Below are 27,185 nucleotides of genomic sequence, written 5' to 3' on the forward strand. Positions count from 1 at the left end.
TTTTGTATTGTAAATAATGAAAGTAAAGACGTGTTTTTTAAAGTCTTAATGGGAAAATAATACAACGATCTTGTCATTAATGAACAGGAAACAAAAGAAGAAAGAACAAGGCGTGTCCAGGAATATAATGGATACAAATCATTTGTTGTTTATACACTGCTTTAAATATACTCGGAAGCATGCTTCAGGCTAGTCAGAAGAGGTCCTCTGTATTACACTGTGCATGCTTGCCTGAAATGAAACTGTATGTTATTGGTTAACCAGGATGTTTAGCATAATCACTCTGCTAGACTGTGGTGGAGGGAGGTGATTATCACTGAGAACAGATGGGCAGGTCCAAAGCATTGCCAGATTCAGAAAAGCTCCATTTATCGTTGGTTCTAGCTTTCTTTCCTTCCGTGCTCCTCATTTTATGTCTGTGGATGTGGTGGGTTTGCTGTTTATTCATTTATTTTTCATGAATGTTCCAAAGAAGTAGTTGAACTAAAGGTCGCTGCCTGGTGACCTTCCAGATGAGCTCTGAAACGTAGGAGTGAGGGATTCAAAATACTCTCACCGTGAATATCTGGAAGGATGGGACAGATTTCATTTCACACTGTAGCATCCCTAAATGCATGAGAGGATTTATCTGTATGCTTAGTGCTCTGCTCTGCATCTGGAGCTTCTTGTGGATTGTACTGTCTGTAGGATCAGAAATGATTTTCTCGGATATGAACTCCGTTCCTGGCTCCCCTAAAGTGCATCCTCCTAATGGGACCCGATTTTATACCTTTCAAGTAAGTGTGCTTTATTAGTTTCAGTCCTTAAGAAGTTGAAATGAAGTTAAAAAAAAACTTTTAACAAAGCAGAGCAGAAAAGGATGAAAAACTGCTTAATGTGAAGTTTTAGAAAAGGCATTTGAAATTGATCATGTTCAAGACAGTTCACTCGGTTTATCAGAAGTGTTCTGTTTCTCATGGAATGAGTATTGAAATGATATAAGCACTTTAAATCAAACTAGGATTACATTTTTATTTGCAAGATTGTTTTCCTTGAAGACTTATTAGATATGATTTGTTTTCTAATGTCAGCCATAGACATGTTATTGTCCCTGATGAGTATTTGATAGACACTTTCTTACAAATCTCAAAGTGAGTAGGATGAAAAAAAAATTTGGTGCAACTTCGTAAACTGTTTATTGGACTTGGAGAAAACCCTGATTGTCTCTATATCTTATAGCTCAACACCCTACCTGATGTTTTACATTAATTATGATCAGTGGCTGACCGAGTAGATATTAATACTGTGTTTACTGAGATTTTCATTTTGTTCAGCAAGGTAGATACTCACTGAGCCAAAGGCTTTGCTACGTAATCAAAGGGTCAAAGTGATTTATATGAATGTGAAATGTGAAGTTATCATCTACTGTCTCTATTTCAAATGTATTTGCATAAAACAGTCATCAGTCTGCCAGCGAGGCAAACCTGTATCAAAGCTGAACGAACCTCCCCCTTTTATTTTCTTCCCCAAATTTGATCATTCAGAACTAAGGTTGTCATTATAATTTAGACACATCATTATTAAAAACAAATTTAAAAAGCCACCACTCCTACCCCTAGTCCATTGTGGGATTAATAAAAATCCCCCTACCTTGATTTACTTTAGTTTAGTACATGTCAGCAAGAATTGAAATATGAAAATCTAAGCACCATAACTTGCATTCATGGAGCTAACGAGAGAATTTCAAGTTGTGAAATCAAGACTGGAAAAGCACATGTCTCCTTTGTTGTTCCCACTGTGCTTCACAAACTGTGAGTCCTGGATATAATTATTTTTTGCCCCTCCACCCCCATGGCTACTCCCCTCCACTTTCCCTTTTTATATTACTATTTTTAATCCTGCTCTGCTGCTGGCTTTACACTGATGTCTGCTGAGAGTGGAAAGCTGGGCTGTTGGAGTGTATATTCTTGCCATTCCCTGTGGTGATGGGCAGAGCGTGGCAATGATTCAGAATGGCAGGTGCCCTGGGGCTGCCTTTCCTCTGAAGGACCACTTTTTGCTTCTAGCCCTGAGATATGAGCACTGTTTGCAGTATCCTGTGTTTAGGATCTTGGACACTGTCTTCCGCATTAGGGATTCTACCCTCATCTCAAGTTCAAGTTTGTGTTGCTCAGTCATCACACAGCCTTGTTACTGTGACTTATGTATCAGGTTTCTTTTTTTTGTGGGGGAGGACAGAGGAGGGGAGGGAGCAGTGTCCTATTGTATGTAACATTTTATACATGACTCCCACATTGTTTTTATTGAACAAGTTCATACCAAACCTCAAAGATTTCAGATATAAGACTCAAGTTGGTAAGAAGCTATTTGCTGTTCTGCTCTGTTCTGTTTATGTATAGATCGATGTTTGATCCTAAGAAACTTGGTTATGTCTGGAATTAGAGACTGGCCTAACAGTATTTACACACTTGGGGGCCGGGGGCGGGGAGGCAAGGTAGAGGAAGGCTCCTTGCCTGAAAGTACGTGCTTGGATAAGTCCACTGCTTTATTTCTGATGGAAATGAAGAACTACAATTTTCTTCCTTTTGTTTCTTCTCTGTGATAAGTTTGCCACAGAGAATCTTTAATTGGAATGCTGTAATAAGAAAGACGATACTGTTATAGTGGCATAAACCAAGTAGCTATTTTTAATCTAAAAAGTATCTTAGAAACAGTATTTCATTAAGTTTAAAATGACATTTTTCTATTCAGAAGGTTGAGTTAAAAAGCCCTGCAGAAATTCAGCCTCAAGAATTTGGGGAGAAACCATGGTCTTTGAAATTTTTCCTTTTCAAATCTAATGCAGAAGTTATCTTTTCCAATCAGCCAAGGTAGGTTAGAAAATAAGACCTGGCTTCATTTCTTTGTGATTGAATGATCAGACTATCTTTCCATAATTTTGATGAAATTGTACTTTCTTTACACTAAAGAAGAATAAAACTCAAAAGTTTAAAATGGAGCAGGTGAGGAATTGAAATTTACTAAAACCACATAATTTTTTTAAAAAATCACATTTCCATTTTTAGTCAAACATTTTGACATGAAGGCTTTTAGGGAAATGAAGTTTAGTATTTAAAAAATTTCATGTAATCCTCAGTCTGAGTCAGTGTTTCCTTATTCATTTGTGATTTCTCATGGGCACATTACTCCCTTGATAATTTTATACATGTGTGATTACAGCATGAAGCTATCTTTGCTTGTATTCTCCTTCTCAGGGTTTCCTAGGATTGTCAATTTTGATTTGAGCAGTTGTCTTCACTGAATTGCTTATCCTGGGTTTAAAGTGGGAAAAAGTTCTGGAGCTTTGATGCCTAGATTTTTTTTTTCATCAAAGCAATTAAAATGAGTGTAAGAGTGAGAAGTTTATGCCATGTAGAATTTTAGAGCAGAGCTGTAATCTGGAATTTTTTTTCATATTGGGCAAAAAAACTTTTTGGGAAGACAAAGAGTACATCAGAACATAGTGTTACCCTTGGTTCAGCTGTGTGTGTGTGTGTGCGTGGCCTGAGACCGCAAGGCCACATATAGACCTCTAGGTCCTCAAGCATGGCCCTTTGAATCCAAATTTCACAGAATAAATCCCCTTAATACAAGGATTTGTTCTGTAAAACTTGGACTCAGTAAAAAAAAATCTGCACCCAAGGACCTAGAAGGCCACATGTGGCTTCGAGGCCACAGGTTCCCCACCCCTCGGGAATCTGTTGTGTGCCCCTGAGTAGGTTGCAGGGGAAGGCAAGCCCTCGGAGAGGGGAACCACAGCAATGGTATCCTGGGAGTGACAATCTGAAATTAACTGGATATTCAGCATCCTTCTTCACAGAATAATGGAAGACTGAGAGATTAGAGGAACCTGGTGTCTGCATGAGGAGGAAATGTATCTCCCAATATTTGTGCCCTGGGACAAATCTCCATCATCCAGCCCTGGCTGTACCTCCACATAGAGATTATGTCCTATACAGATTCATATTTGTGGAGATTTTTCTTAACTAAAAAGAAAATTAAGGAAATTGAAGCAAATGTAATATAAAAATAAAGTAAGTACAGTTATCCCTTCCACATTGTCACTTTCCCAATTGTGATTTTAATATATTGCAAATCAGCATAAGAAATCGAATGGGACTTTCTTGGAAGTTTTGTGAAAGCCACAAATGACATAGAAAAAGTTTAGAAACTTGGAAATGCATGAAACAGATAGATAGATAGATAGATAGATAGATAGATAGATAGATAGATAGATAGATAGATATAGATATATATATAGATATATAGATATATATGTGTGTGTGTGTGTGTGTGTGTGTATTATCACATAATGTCAACATATTTTATCTTTTAATACCATAATAATTCAGACTTCTTCTCCGGTACAAAGGGAGAGCCAAAAATTTTTATACAGATGTTTCTAAATTGTAAGGGGTGGCACACCTCTAACCCCTGTGATGTGGAAGGGATAACTGTCAATTTTATGTCTGAGAAGTAAGGGGTCAGAAGTTATGTTTTATATATTTCATTCTATGTTTTTCACAGTGGTAATGGATTAATTATCTGATAAATTTAATGGCAAAAAGACATTTTTGTCTATTAATAAATGTTACCATTCCCATGGATATTTGCATTTCATCTGTGATGTATGAGCCTCTCGATATCTCTAAGTTAGTGAGTCCCCAGTAGTGCGAAAGAACAGGGAAAAAGTGCCATTTTGGTTGAAAGTCTTCCCATGCCCTTCAGTTCACACCACTGAGAATACAATCTCAGCTACTTAAGAATCCCTCCATAGAGGAAAAGGAAACATTACATTAAGTCAGTGTACTTGCCATGCATAAAAAGTCTGATTTCCATAGATTTAATTATTTAATAATTTAATTCATTGATTTAAAAATTAAGTGGCTAAAACACTAAAATTCTGCTATTAGGGAAAAAAATGATACTTTATCTTTTGACCATGATGATATTCTCTCCTCTATAATCATATGCCCTAATACTCCATTATTCCCAAAAACCTCATTGATATGGGTACTCCCACCTACCCTGCAGATCTCAGCCCATCCATGTATTCCCATCTCTTGTAACTCTGGTTCTTGTCCTCCCATAATCTCAATATAGCACATTCACATAAGCATTCCTGTGGTCTTCCTTGTACTCTTTTGACAAGATGAGGGTTCCAGTGGGACTTGCGGGTTGTCTGTTGCTTGGTAATTCCTTTTTCTCATTAAACAATTAGACAATCTCCACCACCTTCCCCCACCCCTCACCGAGTCACATTTATGGCATCTGTGAACATCATAAGCACATACTACTAGTATATAAATACACAGGAAAAGTTGTAGAGGAAATTTGTTCAGCATTAAGACTGTGCTTTATCTTTGAATCCTTCAGTATACGTAACCATAATATGAAGTATCTAGGAAGTAAGAACTCTGAATTTTGTGCTGGATAGTTTTCTATGGAAGCAAAATACTGGCTCTTATTGTGAATTACTTTTTTTTCTTGAGTATTTCTTCATAAGTCCGTCTGCTATATGCAAATTATTAATAGATGGTATGTCTAAAAATCTCCCCCCTCTCCTCTCACACATGAATCATGAACCTTAATTGATATGCACTTTTTCTCTATTGGTAGTTAAGCCTACATGTAGCCATGGAGTCAAGGCAGGGAACTGTGGTAGAAGGGGTCATCTTGCTTACAGTTGACTTCCCCTTGTTCTGACCAGTGTTTAGGAGAAACATGGACTGGAGGAATGACCTTTAGTAGAAATAAAGATAGATCTATTTTGGCACTGCATTTCTTAGAGAAGTAAATGCTGTGAAGAATAGTTTTCCTCTATGATCAGTTTGTTTCTTTTCTGATTTTATGATTTAATTGGTCTGGGAGACTTCCAGTGAGAAATCCTTGCTCTCAATGAAGATCAAAAAATTCTTTGCAACCAAGAGTCTTAAAGACTTTCTTGGAGCCACCAAGAAGTTCATTACCTTGCCCAGGATCAGAGAGCCATTATGTGTGGAAGTTAGAAGTTGAACCTAGGTCTTTGTAACTTGGGGCTATTCCTCTATCCAGCAGACCACACTGTCTACTTGTGACTAATTTGTACAAGATAAAAATGGAGGATGGGTAGACAGATATGTACAATGCTTCTAATGGATTAAGAAGGCCTGAAAGGGTTGCAATCCTAAGGGAGTTATCCTTATGATGATGATAATAATAAATACGTATATAGCATTTACATATATAACTTTATATAATTCTACATATACACATATAAACACATGTGTAGATATATAAATGAGTATATTTCAAAATCTTTTTATTTCATATATTTAAAAGCATTATTTTAAGAAGAGATCCATAGGATTGATCAGACTATCAAAAGGGTCCATCATGCGCGCGCGCACGCGCACACACAGACACACAGACACACAGACACACACATATATTAATTACTATTCTAGACCTTTCTGCATCTTACAGATGAGGAAATGCTGGTCCAGAAAAGACAAAAATGAAATCAGTTGTCCTCAATGAATTTATATTCTACCTTAGGGAAATAACTATACATACTAAATATATGCACAGTAATATTAAGTAAGTTGGTGGAGGCAATCGGCTTCATTTTTGGTTAGCTAGGCCGTGGCAAACTAGCCTGATACCTATTTATGAGCATTGTTTGTATGGGAAGCATGTTCTGAGCTGGGAAGGCAGGAACATAGAACTGCTATGGGGGAAATTCTCTTCTTGTCCAGCAGCAGTTATCGCCTGTTGTAGAATTTCCTCCTTCCTCATCATTTGCCACTGAATGTAATCAGATTTCCCTCCCTCAGGTACAATCCTAGGGATTAAGTTGTTTCATTTTGTTCTCTGTGGTCTCCTTGCTGAAGGTATTTCCTTTCCCTCTGGGTAAACAATTACAGCAATAAAAATTAAGTGAGATGCTTTTACAAAATGAAAGCAAGATAGACACTGTGTGATAGAGTAAAGAGGAATGGATCTGAAGTCAGAATACTAGGTTTAAATTAAACATCTGCCGTATGTGATTCCTTAAGTTCTCTGTATTCACAGTGCCTAGGTACGTAGTTGATACTTACTGATTGATTTCCTGCCCTCTCCTTCTGGATGATCTCTTCTCCTTGGACTTTTGTCTTGATTCTCTTCCTATTCATTTTGACCCCATATTCTTAGCTTTCTGTGCTGAAGACTTAAAAGGCAGTGTATCCCCTGCCCCAGCAATTTATGAAGATAAAATAGTGTTTTACATATAGCAACACGGTATCCTAAGTGCTACATTTTGGGAAGAAGGATGTATTCCTCCTTCTAAACAATAAACTTAGGAATTTTTTGGAGTCTGTAATCCATTTGTAAATTGGATATTTCATAAGTTGTCTTTTGTTTTCGAAGAGGAACAGTAGATATCACTGGGTGATGTCTTGACTTGTGCATGAAACTCAGGTGTTTTTGACCCCAACTGAGGTCATCTATTACACCCCAGGCCACCTCCAGTCATCTTGACTCTTGTTTCTAGACTTCCATAGCAACAAGAGTGATTGTCTAGAAGAGGGAAGCAGTGATCAAAAACAGCCAGTTTCACTGCGTGCCCAAGGGTATGGAATCCTCAGAACCTAGGTCATTTCGTTTCCACAAAGGTTTATTCAATTTAACTGTATTGTATTGAGTTAAAAATACTCATCTCTCTTTTTATTTTGTTTTGCTTTATTTTGTCATGAGAGATAAAAGCATTAGTTTTCCTTTCTTTTGGGATCTTGGAGTAGACGGGGATTGTCATTGTGATTTGTTCAGATTTTTGCTAAGTTTACCAATTTTCCTTTATCCTTTATTCCTACATTTGAAACTACGATGCTACGTTCCAATTAGCCAACTTCTGTCCCATATATTTTGTTACTTTATTTTACACACACACACACACACACACGTATGTGTGTGTGTGTATATATATGTACCCATGCACATATGTGTTAGTATACATATACACTTATACACATACATGTTTATATTTGCATATATATGAATACACACACACAAAGAAATCTTTATGCATGTAAATATACACAAATGTAGCACATGGTGTTTAGCTTGGAGGTTCAAATCCTTCCTCTGACAACTGTTGTGTCGGTGATCTTGGTCAAGGCACTCAGTCTCTATGTGTTTCAGACAATTCCCTACAACTTATCTATTAAGTTTCATATAGTTGTGATCTGTTTTGCTAGAGGAAATTTCCATACCTACAATTCACTCTGCTGTAGAAATTGTGAATCTTGTTAGGCATAGTGACATACACCAAAATTATCTGCTTCCGATGGGGTTTAGGCCACTGGATTGATTAAGTTCAGAAGTTCTAAACTACAGTAGGACCAAAGCTGATTAAAGGTCTGGATTATGTCCCTCATTGATATGGACAATTTCTGAGAGTAGGGAGAGAGCACCAGCATGCCTAGGAAGGGGTGAATCAACCCAGGTTGGAAACAGAATTAGTTAAAACTTCTGAACCTATCAGCACTGGGATTGACGTGTGAGTGGCTATGGTACTTCCAGGCTGGGGGAGATAGTGGGACCAGATCTCAAAACAACAATAACAAAATTAATCCATCATACATGTAGTTTTACAATGTAACTTTTAAAAAAAATTTAATGTATTTTCCAATTACATTTAAACACAATTTTAACATTCTTTGTTTTCATTTTGAGCTCCAGATTCTTTCCCTTCCTTCCTCTCTCCTTTCTCTCCTCCTTGAAGAGGCAAACAATTTGATACCGACTATACATGTGCAGGTGCTCAAAACACAATTCCATATTAGGCACGTTGCAAAAGAAAACACAGACCAAAAGACAAAACAAAACAAAAAAAAATGAGAAAAATAAAAAGTAAAAAATGATTCAATTTGTGTTCAGTCTCCATTAGTTCTTTCTCTGGAAGTGGATAGCATTTTTTATCGTAAGTCCTTAAGGATTGTCTTGGATCTTTGTATCGTTGAGAATAGTGAAGTCATTCACAGTTGATCATTGTAAAAAACTGCTGTTGCTGAGTACAATATTCTCCTAGTTCAGCTCACTTCACTACAAAATATAACTTTTGAAGATTGTAGAGATGTATGCTCAGACAAGAAGCTATATGAGATTACTGATGGACTCACTGTTCCTTTCATATAAAAGTACCTCATTTATATAAGATATATATATGTATATATATACACACACACACATATACACACATACATATATACGTATGTATATATATAAATGTATATATTGGCATGACATGATGGTCAGATATCAGACACCAATGCCATCTACTGCATCCTGGGCCATCACCGGTCATCCTGGCTTTTGTTTTGCCATTGGACTTGGATGATTCTGAAAGAACGACTGAGGCTGATGACTTTGTGCAACTCTGCTTCACTTCAATCCACTTCACCTGGAAGTCAAGACATCACCCTGTTATGTGACAGGATGCCACCCAAATGAACACGATGTCATTGTTCCTCTTCAAAATTAAGGTCAAACAACAGCAGCAATATACAATTTACCTATTAAATCTATGTAAGATTTTACTGTATAACTGCAGTTAATTGTATGGTGCAATGGATAGAGTCCTGTGCCTAGAGTCAGGAAGACATAACTTCAAATGTGCTTCAGACACTAGCTGTGTGATAACGATCAGGTCACTTAACCTCTGTTTACCTCTTTGCTCATCTGTAAAATGGAGATAAGAACAGCACCTACGTGACAGGGCTGTTGTGAAAATCGAATGAGAAAGTATTTGTAAAGCACTTGGTACAGTCCCTGGGACATAGTAGACATTCTCTCTCTCTCTCTCTCTCTCTCTCTCTCTCTCTCTCTCTCTCTCACACACACACACACACACACACACACACTCTCTCTCTCTCTCTCTCACACACACACACACACACACACACACACATACACACACACACCACACCCTTAGTCCCTTCCCCTTTCTCCCTACCCTTGTTTCAGAAATGTCTTTTTTGGTTGTTGTTGCTTTATGAGGCCTTCTTTGGCAATATGGTATTTGATAAAACGGTTGTTGTACTGTTCCTCTTCTTCCCACAGCAAGACAATGCTACAGTTGTTTCTAGGTGATGGGCATCATAGGTCTAGAACTAGAAAGGACCTTAGAGGTCCTTTTATAGATAGGGAAACTGAGACCCAGAGGGGGTGATTGATTTGCCCAAAGCCATAGAGAGAGCAAGTAGCTGAGTTGCTTGTTCCTTTGAAATTGCTCATGGTCACAATCCACTTACATAACGCTAAATAATTTTATATAAATTCTTAAGTACATATTGATGGTCATTTAGTACTAATATTTTAATGGACATTTTAAATCCTGGTAATTACTACTATTATGTTTTCTTCTTACAAAGGGATTCAACTTAAAAAAGAATGTTGACTAGCCCCAAATTCCAGCTCCTCCTGTGATATTTTCATTCATTTGATAAATGTATTTTGAACATTACTATTTGCATCTTAATTATTACTTCTTTTGTCAGGCTTAAAATGTTGAATGCATAGACAAAATGAAAATCACCAGTTTATGGAACTGGTGAATTTCAGGAGCGAATACAAAATATCAGCAAATTCTGAGAAGAATCACTTGCTTCCCATGCTGAGCATTCAGCACATCATGTGGGTTTTTAAAAGAGGTTTGTATTTCTGTTAGTAAACAGCAATAAACAATATTGCTTCCAGCAGGGCTTCTAGAAAGTCAGACAGAACCTCAAAGGCAGCAGCATGTCATCAGTGTCGTGGAGAGGACCATGATGCTGCCTGAGTTGGAATTTTAAAGGACATCACAAAGCAGAATTGGGCAAAGTCCAATAAAAAAAATCTGGGCTATATCACCAGGAAATGGTGTTAATGTCAGCATCCATGTAGCCAAAATATATTTAGCAGAAGCATGACTGACATTGGTGGAACCCAAGGGGTAGAAAGTGAGTGGAGAGGAGGAGACTCTATTCCTAAGTTTCCTTTAACGGTATGCAATCAAAATAAAAGTGACCTACATCAAAACTGGGCTTCTTGGGTGTGTCCCTGCCCCATCCTGTGCATTATCTGGAGTGAGCAGTTGTTCTGTGTTCTCTTTTCTTATGTTTTGCTTTTATCTATTTGGATATAATCCATTAAGTTTCTTGGTATTGATCTTGGAATATTGGAATACACCCATAATCATGCAAGCCATACTTTTTGTTTATTTGTTTCGTATTACAAATAGGAAGTGGAGGGGGGGAATGAAACCCTTGAAGAAGACAGGTTAAAGTTACAAAATATTTTAAATGGTATTTATTATGTAGAAATACTGTTTGGTTTAGTAGATAAAGAGCTAGCCTTGGAGTCAGAGAGAACTGGGGTCATGTCCCACTTTTGACATTCCCTTTCTTTGTGACCACCATGAATAAGCCTTTTAGGACTACAAGAAACATAATGAGGTGGAAAAAAAGGTGTGGATCTCTGTTGCTAACGAGGTTTCTTGCCAGGGAGTTCCCTAGAAAATTGGAATTTCCTGATTATCATTAAGTAGTTATTTCTCGAACTTTTTGATGATTGAGTGAGGCATCTGGTCTAAGGTTTTGTTAATATTGGGATTCCTGAAATATTGGGTATTGGATACCCAATTGGGTATCCTATAATATTGGATACTGAAACTTTACCACTGTTGCATATCAACTCCTCTTTCGTTTATGTTCTTAGAGACTTTTTTAGGTTACATTAGATTAAAAGACTTAGTTAGATGTTCAAATATGACTTCAGATGCTTCCTATTTGTGTAACCCTGGGCAAGTCACTTAATCCTGATTGCCTCCAAAAATAAATGCATAAATAAATGATGTGTGTGTGTGTGGGCACACATCTAGCTAGTATCAAACATAGGACTGGGATCCGAGTGTTCCATACTTATACAATATACCTACACACTGCTTCTCTATTCAATTAAAATGATTTTTAATCAAAATAATTATCTGTGCATAAAGGTAGGAAATATTGAATATAGCCATTTCTGTGTATAGTATAACTATATGTGTTTAAAGTTATTCTTGTCCCAATCAATTAAATTATATATTTTAAAGAAGAAATAAATAGCATGTAACCTAAAATTAAAGCAACTAGGTGGTGCAGTGAATAATATGTCAGCCCTGGAGTCAGGAAGACTCATTTTTTTGAGTTCAAATCTGGCCTCAGACTCTTACCAGCTAGGTGACCCTAGGCAAATGACTTAATTCTGTTGCCTCAATTTCCTCATCTCTAAAATGAGCTGAAGAAGGAAATGGCAAACCTCTTCAGTATCTTTGCCAAGAAAATCCTACATGGCATCACAAAGAGTCAAACAGGACTGAAATGCTTGAACAGGAACAAACCTAAAACTATTTAATTATCAGGAAGTCCCCAAGGCTTGGGAGGTAGGATCCGTTAAGTGAGATACTCTACTGGTTTCTCGGTGCCACTACCTTATTTAGCCAGCCTTTCTCACTAGTCTGTTTCTAGTAAGAGAAGCAAAGTATATTTCTCTTTTCCCTTACTTGGGAAAAATAGTGCCCCCCAACACTTCTTTCTTGTTTTTATTTTTTCATATTAGTGTACAACTAAATAAGTTAGGAAATACACTTTCAGTCGTGTCCAGCTCTTTATGACCCAATTTGGGGTTTTATTGGCAAAGATGCTGGAGTGGTTTACTATTCCTTTCTCTAGCTCATTTTACAGAAGAACAGCTGAAGTCAACAGAGTTAAATGACTAGCCCAGGGTCACACAACTGTTAAGTGGCTGAGGCTGGGTTTGATCTCATAAAGATGAGTTTTCATAACTCCAGGCCCAGTGTGCTGTGCACGTGCCATCTAGCTGTCCAGTATACTAGAGGAAATATACTAGAGGTTAAAAAAAATGAAAGGGGCACCCACTGTCTTAGTGAAGCTTTAACACTTCACACATGTGAACAAATGGTAAAGTAGGTCTTCACCTTAGTTGTATTACTCATAATAGCTAATGCATAGCACTTTAAGGTTTACAAAGTGCTTTCCATTCATTATCATGTTTGATCTTCACAATACTCTTTATGAAGTAGGTGGTGTCATCATCCTCATTTTATACATGAGAACGCTGAAGCTGATCAGTTTAAGTGATTTGTCTGCTGTTACATAATCAGTATGGGCCGAAAGCAGGATGCCAACTCTGGCCTTCCTGACTCAGTGAGCAATAAACATTCTACCCTCTCTACTGTGCCTGGCAATGGCCTACTTATGTATGTTTGCATGTATCATCCTGCTAACTTACATCTTTCCTTCTAGTTCAACCTAATTTTCTCCCCCTTGCCTGCTAGCTGGAAATACTGTCTTTTTCACGTGAGGTAATAGCCTATAGTTTAATTAAGTTAGGTCGGGTTTAGATTTTTTCTCAAACTCAAATCACTCTGGTTCTTGTTGGCCAAAAATAGGTTCCCTGGCAAAGCTCCACTTGGTCATTGTTTGGACCCTGATCAGCTCAGAGTGAATGTAAATAGGTAAATAGCAACTGTTTCTGTTTTGGCCAGAAGCCCTGAAGGTCTTCCCCTCCCAGATTGAGTTTTTTTTAGACTAGGAAAAAGAGGCCATTAAAAAATTGAGGGGATGGGGCAGCTATGTGGTACAGTAAGTAGAGCACAGGCCTTAGAGTCAGGAGGACCTGAGTTCAAATTCGGCCTCAGATATTTGACACAGTTACTAGCTGTGTGACCTTGGGCAAGTCACTTAACCCCAATTGCCCTGCCCTCCCCCCTCCAAGAAAAAGAGGAAAAAAATAATAAAAAAAGAAATTGAGGGGATGCCCATCAATTGGGGAATGGCTGAGCAAGTTGTAGTGTATGAATGTAGTGGAATGCTATTGTTCTACAATAAATGAGCAGGTGGATTTCAGAAAAACTTGGGAAGATTTACGTGAAGTGATGCTGAGTGAAGTGAGCAAAACCAGGAAAACATTGTACTCAGTAACAGCAACATGGTGCGATAACCAACTTTAATAGACTTAGCTCTTCTAAGCAATTCAGTGATCTAAGACAATTCCAAATGACTCATGATGGAAAATGCTATCCCCATGCAGAGAAAGAACTATGAAGTCTGAATGGAGATCGAATAAAACTATTTTCTCTCTTTTTTGTCTTTTCCTTCTTGTGGTTTTTCTCTTTTGTTCTGATTCTTCTTTTGTAACATGACGAATGTGAAAATATGTTTAATATGATTGTACATGTATGGCCTGTATCAGATTGCATGCCCTCTTGGGGAAGGGGGAAAGGAAGGAGGGGGAAAAATTTGGAACTCAATCTTATAAGGATGAATGTTGAAAACTATCTTTACATATAATTGGAAAAAATAATCTCCACTATTGAGTGGAGAAAAAAGAATAATGGCCTAGCCCCAGTGAACATTTTACATTTTTTAACATTTTATTATTTTTATTTTTAGTTTACAACACACGGTTCTACATAATTTTGAGTTCCAGATTTTCTCCCCTCCCTCCCCAAGACGGCATGGAATCTCATCTAACTACCACGTATAACTTCGCATTGAATTAATTTATACACTAGTCAAGTTGTGGAGAAGAATTATGACCAATGGAATGAATCATGAGAAAGAAGAAACAGAACCAAAAAAAAAACCCAAAATCAAAAACAAAAGAAGAAAAAAAGGCGAGCATGAAGTGTGCCTCAATCTGCATTCAAACTTCATAGTTCTTTCTCTGGATGTAGATAGCATTCTCCATCATGAGTCCTTTGGAGTTATCCTTGCACCTTGTGTTGCTGAGAAAAGCGAAGTCTGTCAGGGTTGGTCCTCACGGAATCCATATATCTGTGGTTGTGTACAATGTTCTCCTGGCTCTGCTCCGCTCACTCAGCATTATGTCGTGTAGGTTTTTCCAGGTTGTTATGAAGTCCGTATCATCCCCATTTTTTATGGCACAATAGTATTCCATTACCTTCATATACTACAGCTTGTTCAGCCATTCCCCAATTGACGGGCATCCCTTTGATTTCCAATTCTTGGCTACCACAAAAAGAGCTGCTATAAATATTTTTGTACATATGGGTCCTTTTCCCGCTTGTGTGATTTCTTTAGGATACAACCCTAGAAGTGGTATTGCTGGGTCAAAGGGTATGAACATTCCTGTGGCCCTTTGGGCGTAGTTCCAAATTACTCTCCAAAATGTCTGGCTCATCTCACAACTCCACCAGCAATGTAACAACATTCCAATTTTCCCAATCCTCTCCATCATTTAACATTTTCCTGTTTTGTTATTTTAGCCAATCTGATAGGAGAGATATGGTATCTAAGAGTTGTTTTGATTTGCATTTCTCTAATCAGTAGTGATTTAGAGCGTTTTTTCATATGCCTATAGATAGCTTTAATTTCTTCCTCTGAAAACTGTCTGTTCATATCCTTTGACCATTTCTCAATTGGGGAATGGCTTGTATTCCTATATATTTGGCTCAGTTCCCTGTATTTTTTAGAAATGAGGCCTTTATCAGGGATACTAGTTGTAAAGATTTTCTCCCAATTTTCTGCTTCCCTCCTATTTTTTGTTGCATTGGCTTTTTTTGTACAAAAACCTTTCAATTTAACATAATCAAAATTATCTTTTTGCTAATATTTTATTTAAAATTTTTGCATCAATATTCATTAGGGAAATTGGTCTATAATTTTCTTTCTCTGTTTTGACTCTACCTGGTTTGGGTATTAGTACCATATTTGTGTCATAAAAAGAATTTGGTAGGACTCGTTCTTCACCTATTTTCCCAAATAGTCTACAAAGTATTGGAATTAGTTGTTCATTAAATGTTTGATAGAATTCACATGTAAAACCATCTAGCCCTGGAGATTTTTTCCTAGGGAGTTCACTGATGGCATGCTCAATTTCTTTTTCTGAGATGGAATTATTTAGAAATTTTACTTCCTTTTCTCCTAACCTGGGCAGTTTATGTTTTTGTAGATATTCATCCATATCTCTAAGGTTGTCAAATTTATGGGCATACAATTGGGCAAAATAATTCCTAATTATTGTTTTGATTTCCTCTTCATTAGAGGTGAACTCACCCTTTTCATTTTTGATACTGGTAATTTGATTTTCTTCTTTCTTTTTTTTTAATCAAATTGACCAAAGGTTTATCATTTTTATTGGTTTTTTCATAAAACTAGCTCTTTGTTTTATTTATTAATTCAATAGTTTTCTTGGTTTCAATTTTATTAACCTCTCCTTTGATTTTCAGTATTTCTAATTTGGTATTTAATTGGGGATTTTCAATTTGCTCTTTTTCTAGCTTTTTCAGCTGTATGCCCAGATCATTGATCTCCTTTTTCCCTATTTTATTCATGTAAGCATTTAGGGATATAAAACTTCCCCTAAGAACTGCTTTTGCTGCATCCCATAAGTTTTGGTATGTTGCTTCATTAGTGTCGTTCTCTTGAATGAATTTATTAATTGTTTCTCTGATTTGTTCTTTGGCCCACTCATTCTTTAGAATTAGATTATTTAGTTTCCAATTAATTTTTAGTTTATTTTTCCATGGTTCTTTGTTACAAATAATTTTTATTGCATCATGATCTTGAAAGGATGCTTTGAGTACATCTGCCTTTATGCACTGGATTGTGAGGTTTTTATGCCCTAGCACATGGTCAATTTTTGAGTATGTGCCATGTACCGCTGAGAAGAAAGTATATTCCTTTTTATTCCCATTCAGTTTTCTCCAGAGGTCTATCATATCTGCCTTTTCTAAAATTCTGTTTACCTCCTTAACTTTTTTCTTATTTATTTTGAGGTTAGATTTATCAAGTTCAGAAAGGGGGAGGTTGAGGTCTCCCAATATTATAGTTTTGCTGTCTATTTCTTCCTGTAACTCCCTTAACCTCTCCTCTAAGAATTTGTATGCCTTACCACTTGGTGCATATATGTTAAACAATGATATTGCTTCATTGTTTATGGTGCCTTTTAGCAGGATATAATGTCCTTCCTTATCTCTTTTAATTAAATCTATATTTACTTTTGCTTTGTCTGAGATTAGGATTGCTACACCTGCTTTTTTTACTTTAGCTGAGGCGCAATATATTTTACTCCAGCCTTTTACATTTACCCTATGTGTATCCCCGTTTCAAATGTGTTTCTTGTAAACAGCATATTGTAGGATTATGGTTTTTAATCCATTCTGCTACCAGCTTCTGTTTTATGAGAGAGTTCATCCCATTCATGTTCAGAGTTATGATTTCTATCTGTGTCTTTTTCTCCATCCTGTTTCCCCCTGTTTATGCTTTTATTTCTTCCTTTCCCCTTCTCCTCAACAAAGTTTTGCTTTTGACTGCCGCCTTCCTCAGTTTACCCTCCCTCTTTATTCCCCTCCCTTATCTTACCATTTCCCACTTGCTACTTCTCCCCTCCCTTCTGACCACCCCCCTCCCTTTTCCCCCCCCCCTTCCCCTCCTACTTCCCGTAGGACAATTTAGATTTCTAAACTTGTCAGGGTATGTTATTCCCTTCTTGAACCAGATCGGATGATAGTAAAGCTTAAATACTGCTCTTCTCCCTCCCTTCTTTCCCTCTACTATAATATGTTTTTGTGCCTCTTCATTTGGTTTAATTTACCCTTTTCTACTATCTCCTTACCTCTTCTCTCATAGCCCTCCCTTTACATCTCTTACTTACGTTTTTTATCTTTACATCAGTTAATTTATACAGGCATTCACAATCTATGTGTATCCCTTTCAATTGTCATAATAGCTGTACCATTCTCAAGACTGACATATACATAGAACATACATAAGATGATATAATCCCACATAAAGATGCAAACAACCTGCCCTTATTGGTTAATAAGGTTTGTGGGGTTTTTCCCCCAGGTTACCTTTTTATGTCTCTCTTGAGTTTTGTATTTGGAGATCAAATTTTCCATTGAGTTCTGGCCTTTTCATCAGGAAGGTCTGGAATTCCCTTATTTCATTGAATGTCCATCTTCTTGCCTGAAAAATTATGCTTAGTTTTGCTGGGTAGTTGATCCTTGGTTGTAGTCCCAGCTCCTTTGCCCTTCGGAATATCATATTCCAATTTCTCCTGTCTTTTAATGTGGAAGCTGAGAGATCCTGCGTGATCCTGACTGTAGTTCTACGATATTTGAATTGCTTCTTTTTGGCTGCTTGCAGTATTTTCTTCTTGAGTTTATAGTTCTGAAATTTGGCTATAATATTTCTTGGTGTTTTCAGTTTGGGATCTCTTTCAGGGGGTGATCGGTAAATTCTTTCAATGACTATTTTGCCCTCTGGTTCTAGGACCTCTGGGCAGTTGTCTTTGATAATTTCTTCAAAGATACTGTCAAAAGCTCTTTTTTTCATTGTGGATTTCCGGTAGACCAATAACTCTTAAATTGTCTCCTGGATCTATTTTCCAGGTCAGTTGTTTTCCCAATCAGATATTTCACATTTTTTTTCTATTTTTTTCATTCTTTACATTTTGTTTTACTACTTCTTGGTGCCTCATAGATTCATTAGCTTCCACTTGCTCAACTCTAATTTTTAATGAGTTAGTGTTTTCGTTTTGCTTTTGAGTCTCCTTTTCCAATTGGTTGATTTTACCTCTCAGGGTGTCATTTTTTCTATTTAGATTCTGAATATCCGTGGCCATTTCACCAATCTTATTCTTTAGGGACTTTTCCATCTTTTCCATGTTTTCTTTTACCTCCCTAATTTGATTTTTAAAATCCTCCTTTAGCTCTTCCAGCAATGCTTTTTGGGCTGGAGACCAGTTCACATTATCTTTTGAGGTATCAAATGTATCTATAGTGTCATTGCTGTCCTCTTCCAAATTGGTATTTTGATCATTCCTGTCTCCATAAAAAAGAATCTATAGTCCTCGTTTGTTTTTTTGTGTGTGTGTGTGTGTGTTCTTCTTCATGTTGGTTAGCCTTTTCCTGGGTTTACAACAAATTTCTGCCTTTAGGGCTCAGGACTCTTTGTCCCAGCTTTCTTATTCTGGGGATTGTGAGTCTAGAATTATAGCCTTCAGTTTCCTGAGGTGTGGGGGAGGGGTCTGGCTCCCTGACGTCTCACTCCCTATGGGTGCTCTCCAGCACTGTTGCTCTTCAGCAATGGTCTCAGCTGTTTGTTGTTTGAGCTGATGTCTGGCACTTCCCCTGGGGGAGCAAGATTACATCTTGGCTCATGGTGTTGACCCCTGCCAGCTCTGCCCCTCTGGGACTAATGAACTTCTACTATTTGACCACTGACGCCCCACTTCTTTCTCCTCTGTTCCAGCGGTTTTGTTTTTTTTCCCGAGGAATTCTCTGGGTGAGGGAGGGAGGGATTAGAACTACTTACCTGGCCATTATGTCTCCCGGAAGTTCAGGATGCCCACGCTTCATGACTTTGGGCTGCAAGCCTCGGGAGTTGGTGTTTCCTGGACGGTGGCGTTGCACTGCCTCTCATCGCTTCCACAGACTGCTGTCCTGTGTTGGGAGGCCTGGGGATCTCCGCCGGTTTCGGGGGCCCAGCTTTCTCTCAGCCTGTCTCCCACGTGGGTTTCCTGGCTAGCCGCTTCTGCTTTGGTCTGGAGCAGCTCCGCACGCTGAGGACTCTCCAAGCCTACAGATTTGTACCTTCGGCCTTTCAGACTCTCCTCGCTTGGAAATTTGCCCATTCAGACTGCTCATGGTTTTTAACTCTCTCAAATCTGCTCAAATTCACTTTTTTATAGGAATCTGACAGACCTTGTGAGAGACCTCTGGTAAGACACTGTTTTCATGCGGCCATCTTGGCTCCGCCCCCAGAAGTCTCGGTCAACATTTTACATTTTTAACAGTAGTAGAACCTTAACTGAACCTAGTTTGTCCTAATGTACTAAGGAAGAATTGAGAATTCCTACATGTTGAAGACCTTTAACCTATCCATCCCCAAACCCTGTTTCCTTACCTGCCCTTGGCTGTGACCTCTACAAACCTAGCATCAAATTGCCTTTCTCTGGGATTCTTTTGTTTTTGTGTATCCCTCCATCTTCTGTTCCTACCCCTGGTTCTCCTCGGAAGTTGGTATCTCAGGTATCATCACCCACCCTATAGAGCCATAGTCTACACTCTCTGAGGAAAAGGTTACCATTTTGCCTGGCACACCCACACTCATGGCAGATTTTTCTCCTTAGAATCCTCCTCCTTCCCTCCAAACATGCTTGCCCCATGAGAAACAATTTATAGTTATGGCCTTGTTCAGACCTATACACCTACTATTTCAGCTAAATTCAAGGTTTTGATAGGGAAAAATGATTTATGCATGAAATAAGTAACAAAAACATCTCATTAATACACTCAAGGTCATAAACCCACAGAGTTGTCTTAGTATGTGAATATAATCAAGTAAATTAGCTTAGCGTGCTAAAAATGGTTTGCTTAAAGTCATATTAGAAATGTTAGGACATTGTTAAAAAGGATTGCATTTAAAGTTCAAACTTGATGTTTTAGGAAATATGAGCTGCAACTTTATTTTCTTTTGTAATACATTTTAGCATTTGAACATGAACTGATAGTAGTTATTTTAGTTGATAATTGTTGTTTTAAATGAATAGACGTAAAAGGTCATAGGCTCAGATGAGAAAAAGTATTTATGAAACATCCTTTCATTGTCTTAAGAGTGTAGAATTCCTTGGCTGGCTAAGCATGAGTCTAAAATCGCTTGGTTGACTTAACCAGAGTGTAGAATGCCTTGATCAGCTTGAATCTAAACTTGCTTTAGTCAGCTTAATTTGAGTCTAGAACAGCTATGGTAGGAGTGACTGAAATCACTAACTGAAGCAGCCCTTCTCATTGAGTGTTATTTTTTCAGTGCCCTCTGTACGGACTCATACATACAGAGGGTGTAAACATGCCTTTGAAAGCACATGGTTTGCTTTTTCCAACTGATGTGAAAAGGAATGCAACCAGCCCTACACAACCGCACTGTTGGAAAACATCTGCAGTGGGATTGTCCAGCATTAACAAAGGGAATAGTGCAGCAGCATGCCCTCGACACAAAGCCAAAAAGTTGTAGGTCAAGGTTTAATTGGTAACCAAAAACAGCAAGACTTGTTAGGAAGTACTTGTGGATTCTGTTTGGTGGCTATGTTCACACAAAATGGGTTTTCTCTTATATATCTATCCATGCAGAATTCTAAGATCCCGCTATCATTATTCGGGACATAGTATGAAATATCACCAAATCTCACATCTGTGAATAGAATTTACCCTCCCTATTAGCCACAGGAGAGCAAAAAATGAGTAAATCCCTTTCCTGTTGAGTCTCTGATTTTTCCCCCTCCAATTTTCTCCAATTAGGTTTGTCTTTGATTTCTCCACTAAGATGGGGCTTATCCTTCTACAGAATGTGTACACATTCCCAGATGCAGGAATTTAGACTCTAATATACCAATTTTCTCATCTTTAGATGTCAGTCTTCGGGCAATTGTGATTCTGAAGAACACATCCAGAAACGTGAAATTGTCAATGACCTTCAAATCCAACACATGGCTGACATAAATCATTGCCATTCAGGGCATAGCCTTTCTTCCTAGGGCAGATTCATTTGCTGTCTCGATTTAGCGTATTATTCTCAGCTGGTTTGATTATTTGGTATCCCAGTCCACAGGATCCTGGAAGGAATGTGGGGAAAACCATTGGAAGTAAGACCAGTGTTAGCATACTTAACTTTTAGCTTATGATCAAGAGAAGAAAACTCAGAGGAAACTAAGAAACTTATAAATAACACCAAGGGTTACATATTTAAGAAAGTCATGACATGAGGAAAAAATTGTACATTTTGAAAGGAAGTACTTCAAAAAATGACTTAAAATGTAAAAAAAAAATTTCACAGGACAGATCCATCTGGAATACACACACACACACACACACACACACACACACACACACACACACACACCCCAGCTGTGTGATACTGGCAAAGTCATGTTATTTCTCAATATTCTAGGCAACTGTGTGAGAGTAAGACACATGAAAGATGTTATTCTCCATTGTTAGAGGGGCTTTTTTTCTCACTGGGACTTTCCCTAAATTGATAAAAAAAAAAAAAGCTGCTATCATAGCTAGTAGCTCTTAAAGGTTCACAAGATACTTCACAAATATCGTCTCATTTTATCCTCACAACAACTCTGAGAGATATATGCCATTTTATCCCCACTTAACAGATAAGGAAATTAAGGGAGGGAAACATTAAGGGACTTTCCCTGGGAGACTCAGGTATTAAGTGTCTAAGGCCAGATTTCAAAATGTGTTTATATGTATTGTACATAGGGTTATGTGTATACACACATATAAACATACACACATATGTATATATACTCATACAAAATATCACAAAATAGGTCATTCTCCAGTCATGCCAATTGCACTGGGTGTTAATGTACATTTATCAAAACAAAATCTTGATGTTGGGACTGGAATCAAGAACCTAATCTTAAGGTTACTAATGGTATTCTTTTCAGCAAAATATGCAGCATGCTTACATGCTTTTTGGTAGAAAAATATTTTTATTCATTAGCTGTTGTCTGAAAAATATCTATATTGGATGTTCCTTAGCAGCCCTACTAGACAATGGGCAGATTTTACTGAGTGTAATGCTTTTAACGGAAGTCATATTTCACTTAAGAACACAGAATACTAGAAGAATGCTTTGGCTATCCCAACCCAAAACTTTATTAAATCAAATTCTAATCCTTACTAACTTGATGTTCCCTAAATATAGATTCAAGGGTAGTGTTCCTTGCTTCTCCCTTTAAATGCATTTATATAATTTACTACCAAGTCACAATTTTCTGTTGCCACTATTTATGGCTATTTCTGTGTTTTTATTCTGTTCCTCACTAAGCCTGTGAAAATTTGAAAACCAATTCAAAACATATAAAAATCTTCCAGGACCATTGCAAAAACAACTTTTTTTAAAGCTATGAAACAATGTATTTTAACTATTACAGTACACCGGTGAACTCATTTATACAGTTACATTGGTAGATATCAAAACCCATATGTATACCTCTCATATTGTTCTTTTCTGTACCTTTCCATAAATTCTCTGTAGAAAATGTGTCCAATGAACATATGGGCCTACACTTGATTATTTTAATATTTTGTGTTTATCAGGGAAACATTCAGATTGTCTCCTTCCAATCCACTGGTCTTACCACAAAATGAGTTCAACTAATTTTCTGGTCATAATTATCTTTACCATTTTATACCAGTTTTTATCATAAAAGCATTATTAGTAGCATACTGCTTCCTGTTCCATCTCTTTCTGTTTCTTTTCAGTTACTGTCATTGAGATTCTTCTGAAGTTGTGATGTTGCATAATGCATGAAAATCTAGCATTTAGAATACTCCTGTTCAAAAGATGATCTTCTACACTAATGAAAATCTTAAGGTCATTGAAGATGCTATGAAATTTCTCAGATGAAACCAAGTCAATCCACCTCCTACAAAAGATAGATAGATAGAGAGAGAGAGAGAGAGAGAGAGAGAGAAATGGTGGCGGCAGGGAGGGGAGAGGGAAAGGGAGAGGAGAAGTAGAAAGAGAGAGACAGACAGAGACATAGAGATAGAGGGTGGAAGGGAAGGAAGAAAGGAAGGAGGAAGGAAGGAAGTTTTAAAAAAAGAAAGGCCAACTATATAATGCTCTGCATCACTAACATTTAGAGAAATCGAAATCAAAGCAACTCTAGAGGTTCAGCTTCACAACCATTAAATTGGCAAAGGTAATATAAAAGATAGAAGACAATTGTTGGGAGTGGATATGAAAGTACAGGCACGTTAATCCATTATTGAACTAGTCTTACTCTTCTGTGGGTTCAGCTCTAGCCCCAAAGTCACTAAGCTGTGCATTGCCCTTTGACCCAGCAATACCATACAACTATATTTTGTGCAATACCATATTGCCCAAAAGAAATGCAAAAAAGAGGGACATTACCTATATACAATAAAAGTACAGCAGTATTTTTTAACAAGTAACTGATAATAAAGTAGGCATCCAGTACTTCAGGAAGGTCTGAAACTATGACATGATTATAGAATGATAGTGCACCTTGATGAAAGAGATGAATTCAGAGAACCGTTGGAATACTTTTTAATGAAACGATATAGAATAAAGTGAACAGAATCAGTAGAACAATAAACAGTGACAACATTGTGAAAGAACACAGCTATGAAAGATTTAGGATCAATGGAATAACAATTATGAATCCAAAAGTCTAATGATGAGTTATGCTTCCCACCTCCTGGAAGACAGGAAATAGACTAGAGGTGTAGAATGAGATGTGGATAGATTTCGAGGTGCCACAAACTTGGATGAAAATTTAAATCCTTACGTTTACTAACTTTTAACTGAAATTTAACATTTCATTCTATTATGAATGTAGGCAGCAAAGCATCATTCGGTGAAAGAGTTCATAGACTTCGCCAGATTCTAAAAGGTATCCATGATGCAAAAAAAAAATGAAATTAAGATTACCTGCCCCAAAAGGAATTTTTAAGTCTAGTGCATTCTGGACTAAATATTTGAAGAATACTGACTTAATCTAAATTGGTGCCAAAGGCATGTCTATTTCTTAATACAATATAGATGGTGATTGTGATCACCATCTTGATGGTATGATATTACTGTGGAAGAATGTATATCAGTACCTGAGGCAATTAAATCATTATTGTCAGGATTGCTAAACAGATTTTTTTCTTCTAAAACAATAATTTCCATCTTTTATACTGAATTTTGTTTCCATCTTTTGTGGTTTTTTTTATACCACTGGAATTTCCCACAGTTAACGGCAGCTAACATCCCCTTTGCATTATAGTTGCCTGTTTTCTTCTGTGTTCCAGTATCACCTTTCCCCCTACTTTGTCAGGTAGGAAAATACAGGCAGGAAACACCTGTGATATTGTATAGGGAGCTCCCTCTACCAAAACAGAACATAACAAGACTATAACTTAATACATACATCCTAGAGAATGGTCTTAGACACATATTAGTTGAGTGACTGACCCAAGGTCACACAGCTCATAATTTTCAAAAGACTAAGCCCAGTCCTCTTTACACTAAGCCAGACTGGCTCTGTTTGGTTTTTTGTATAATAGACAGTTAACTTTTATTCAGTCAATTGAATTAAATGGCATTAGAGTTTTGATATCCTTAAACTAAAAGTAAAACTTTTTTGCTTTCTGTTCAAATATGCCCAATGGGAAGATCTGGTAGAGAAGACTCTCCAGGCTTGACAGGTAACCTCTACGTGGGAGTGATCTACTGAGAATAATGTCATTTCTTTTTTCCCCAATTCTAGACCTAGTGCCACCTTGATGCACAACTGGATAAATTCCTGGTCCCAAATTAATTGTTTCTTATACTGTCTTCTACATCACAGGCAATCTCCGACTTCTCTCCAGAGACCCACTTCATTCAATTCTGTACCTGTGGGGACATCTGACCAAACCCGATTTACCTTAGTATATAACTCTTGCAGAGAATAAAACACCCTTTTGTACTCAGCCCCAGCCCCTCCAAAAATGACAGACTTCATACAAAACATGTTTTGCCTTTTTTGTGCCCAACATTTTTATTTTTCTAAAGTCAGAGTATGCCAGATCTTCTGTCTGAATAACCTTTTTCTACTGCGCGCATACACACACACACATACACACACACACATGATTATATGTAGATAGAATAGATAGATATGTATTTCACATCTTGTGTGTTCCAATGTCCTTTCAGTTGCTGTCTCTTCCATCCCAGACTTTTACTTTATTTGAGTTAATGCCCTGAGATCTTTTTAAATATAGCAGGAGTCTCTTTTCTAGTTGTTTCAGTGATGAGAAGGGGCCATGTAAAAGTATAGCATCCTCATTTGACTATAATTTTAATGTCTCCTCCATTTTACTGTAGTCAGGATCTGGATGTGAGTCCTTCCAGGCATCTATAAAATGAAGGAGTTGAAACAGGTGATCCCCAAGGTTCCTTAACTGTAGAGCCTATGATTATTTAGGGTTTCAAAAGATACGCTTTTTGTCCCTGGAACCCTAATTGTATCAGTGGCTTTCACATGCCTTTGTTTGACCTCATTCATTGTATGGTTTGCCAGGATTCCAGGCTTCCTCTTCACACCAAAATGAACTAATTAAATCTAGGACTGATTTCCAGTAATGAGGACCTTTAGCATATGCCTCCTTGAGGGCATTTGTTTGTCACAGGCTTTTCAGAATTCAGACTGGAGATATTGCCATGTCAGGACTGATATACATCTGTTGTCAATTAATGATTTATCTGTCTCAAAGCCAGTGGCCAAATAAAACATAAATTTGTTTGCTACAGTAAATATGAATGGTTTCTTGAATTCTGTATTCAAATTGAGAAATTGATTATCATCATTCCGTTAACTATAATGCTTAATTCAAATAAAGACTTTCTTAATCAAATAATATTAATATTTCAAGAATAACCAGTTCCCTGGTTTTGGCCATTAAATTTTAGCCCTTGGCTAAATTATAATGATAAAAAAAACTTTATTCAATTTGTGCTTCCATATAATCTCTTCCTAACACAGGGAAGTAATGTTTTCAGGGAAGTAATTGGGACAAATTCTGAAGAGTATTATGAAATCAAACTATAATAAAAATGGAAAGCATCAGTTTTTGAATGGTCATAATCAACCAATTACCTCTTGGAGTGTTGTCACTGAAATTCATTGTATCTCATGTTGAAAAACACTAAGCTTAAGTGTAAGTCTGATTGATCTTCCTTTCCCCCCTTTTAGTATCTTTCCTAGCTAAACGATTCTATTTCAGTTAGTTCCTTATTCTTTGTTCACTAAGCACACCAGAAATTGATTGCCTAACCTTGATGTCAGGGAATATGTCTTCTATTCCTTTGAGAATTTACCCAAGCATATATGAGGTAGAGATATTACTTAGATATTTCTTGAATGAATACATGTATGGACAGTGGCTCCTGCAAAATGCTTCCCTTCTGCATAGTAAGAACAAGACTAAAGTAGATTTCAGCTTGCAGCTGTAATATGATATTGTCATCCTCCTGTCACGGTCTAATGGCTTTAATTTTGATACAACTGTGTGTCTCAGACAAAGGGAGAATCTAGAGTAGGAGTTCTTAACCTTTTTGTGTGTC

The 27,185-nt window shown here is 37.3% G+C and overlaps 1 protein-coding gene across 1 annotated transcript in view; it reads left to right on the top strand.

Moving 5' to 3' along the window:
• Window positions 1-544: 544 nt before the first annotated feature.
• PPFIA2 (PTPRF interacting protein alpha 2) overlaps window positions 545-27,185 on the top strand; it is a 420,320-nt gene continuing 393,679 nt past the window's right edge. The window contains 1 exon segment of the mRNA XM_036759390.1: window positions 545-776. Within this exon segment, the coding sequence (XP_036615285.1) occupies window positions 615-776 (162 nt within the window). The 5' untranslated portion in view covers window positions 545-614.

The sequence above is a fragment of the Trichosurus vulpecula genome, chromosome 5 (assembly GCF_011100635.1).
Source record: "Trichosurus vulpecula isolate mTriVul1 chromosome 5, mTriVul1.pri, whole genome shotgun sequence".
NCBI classification, from domain to species: Eukaryota; Metazoa; Chordata; class Mammalia; order Diprotodontia; family Phalangeridae; genus Trichosurus; species Trichosurus vulpecula.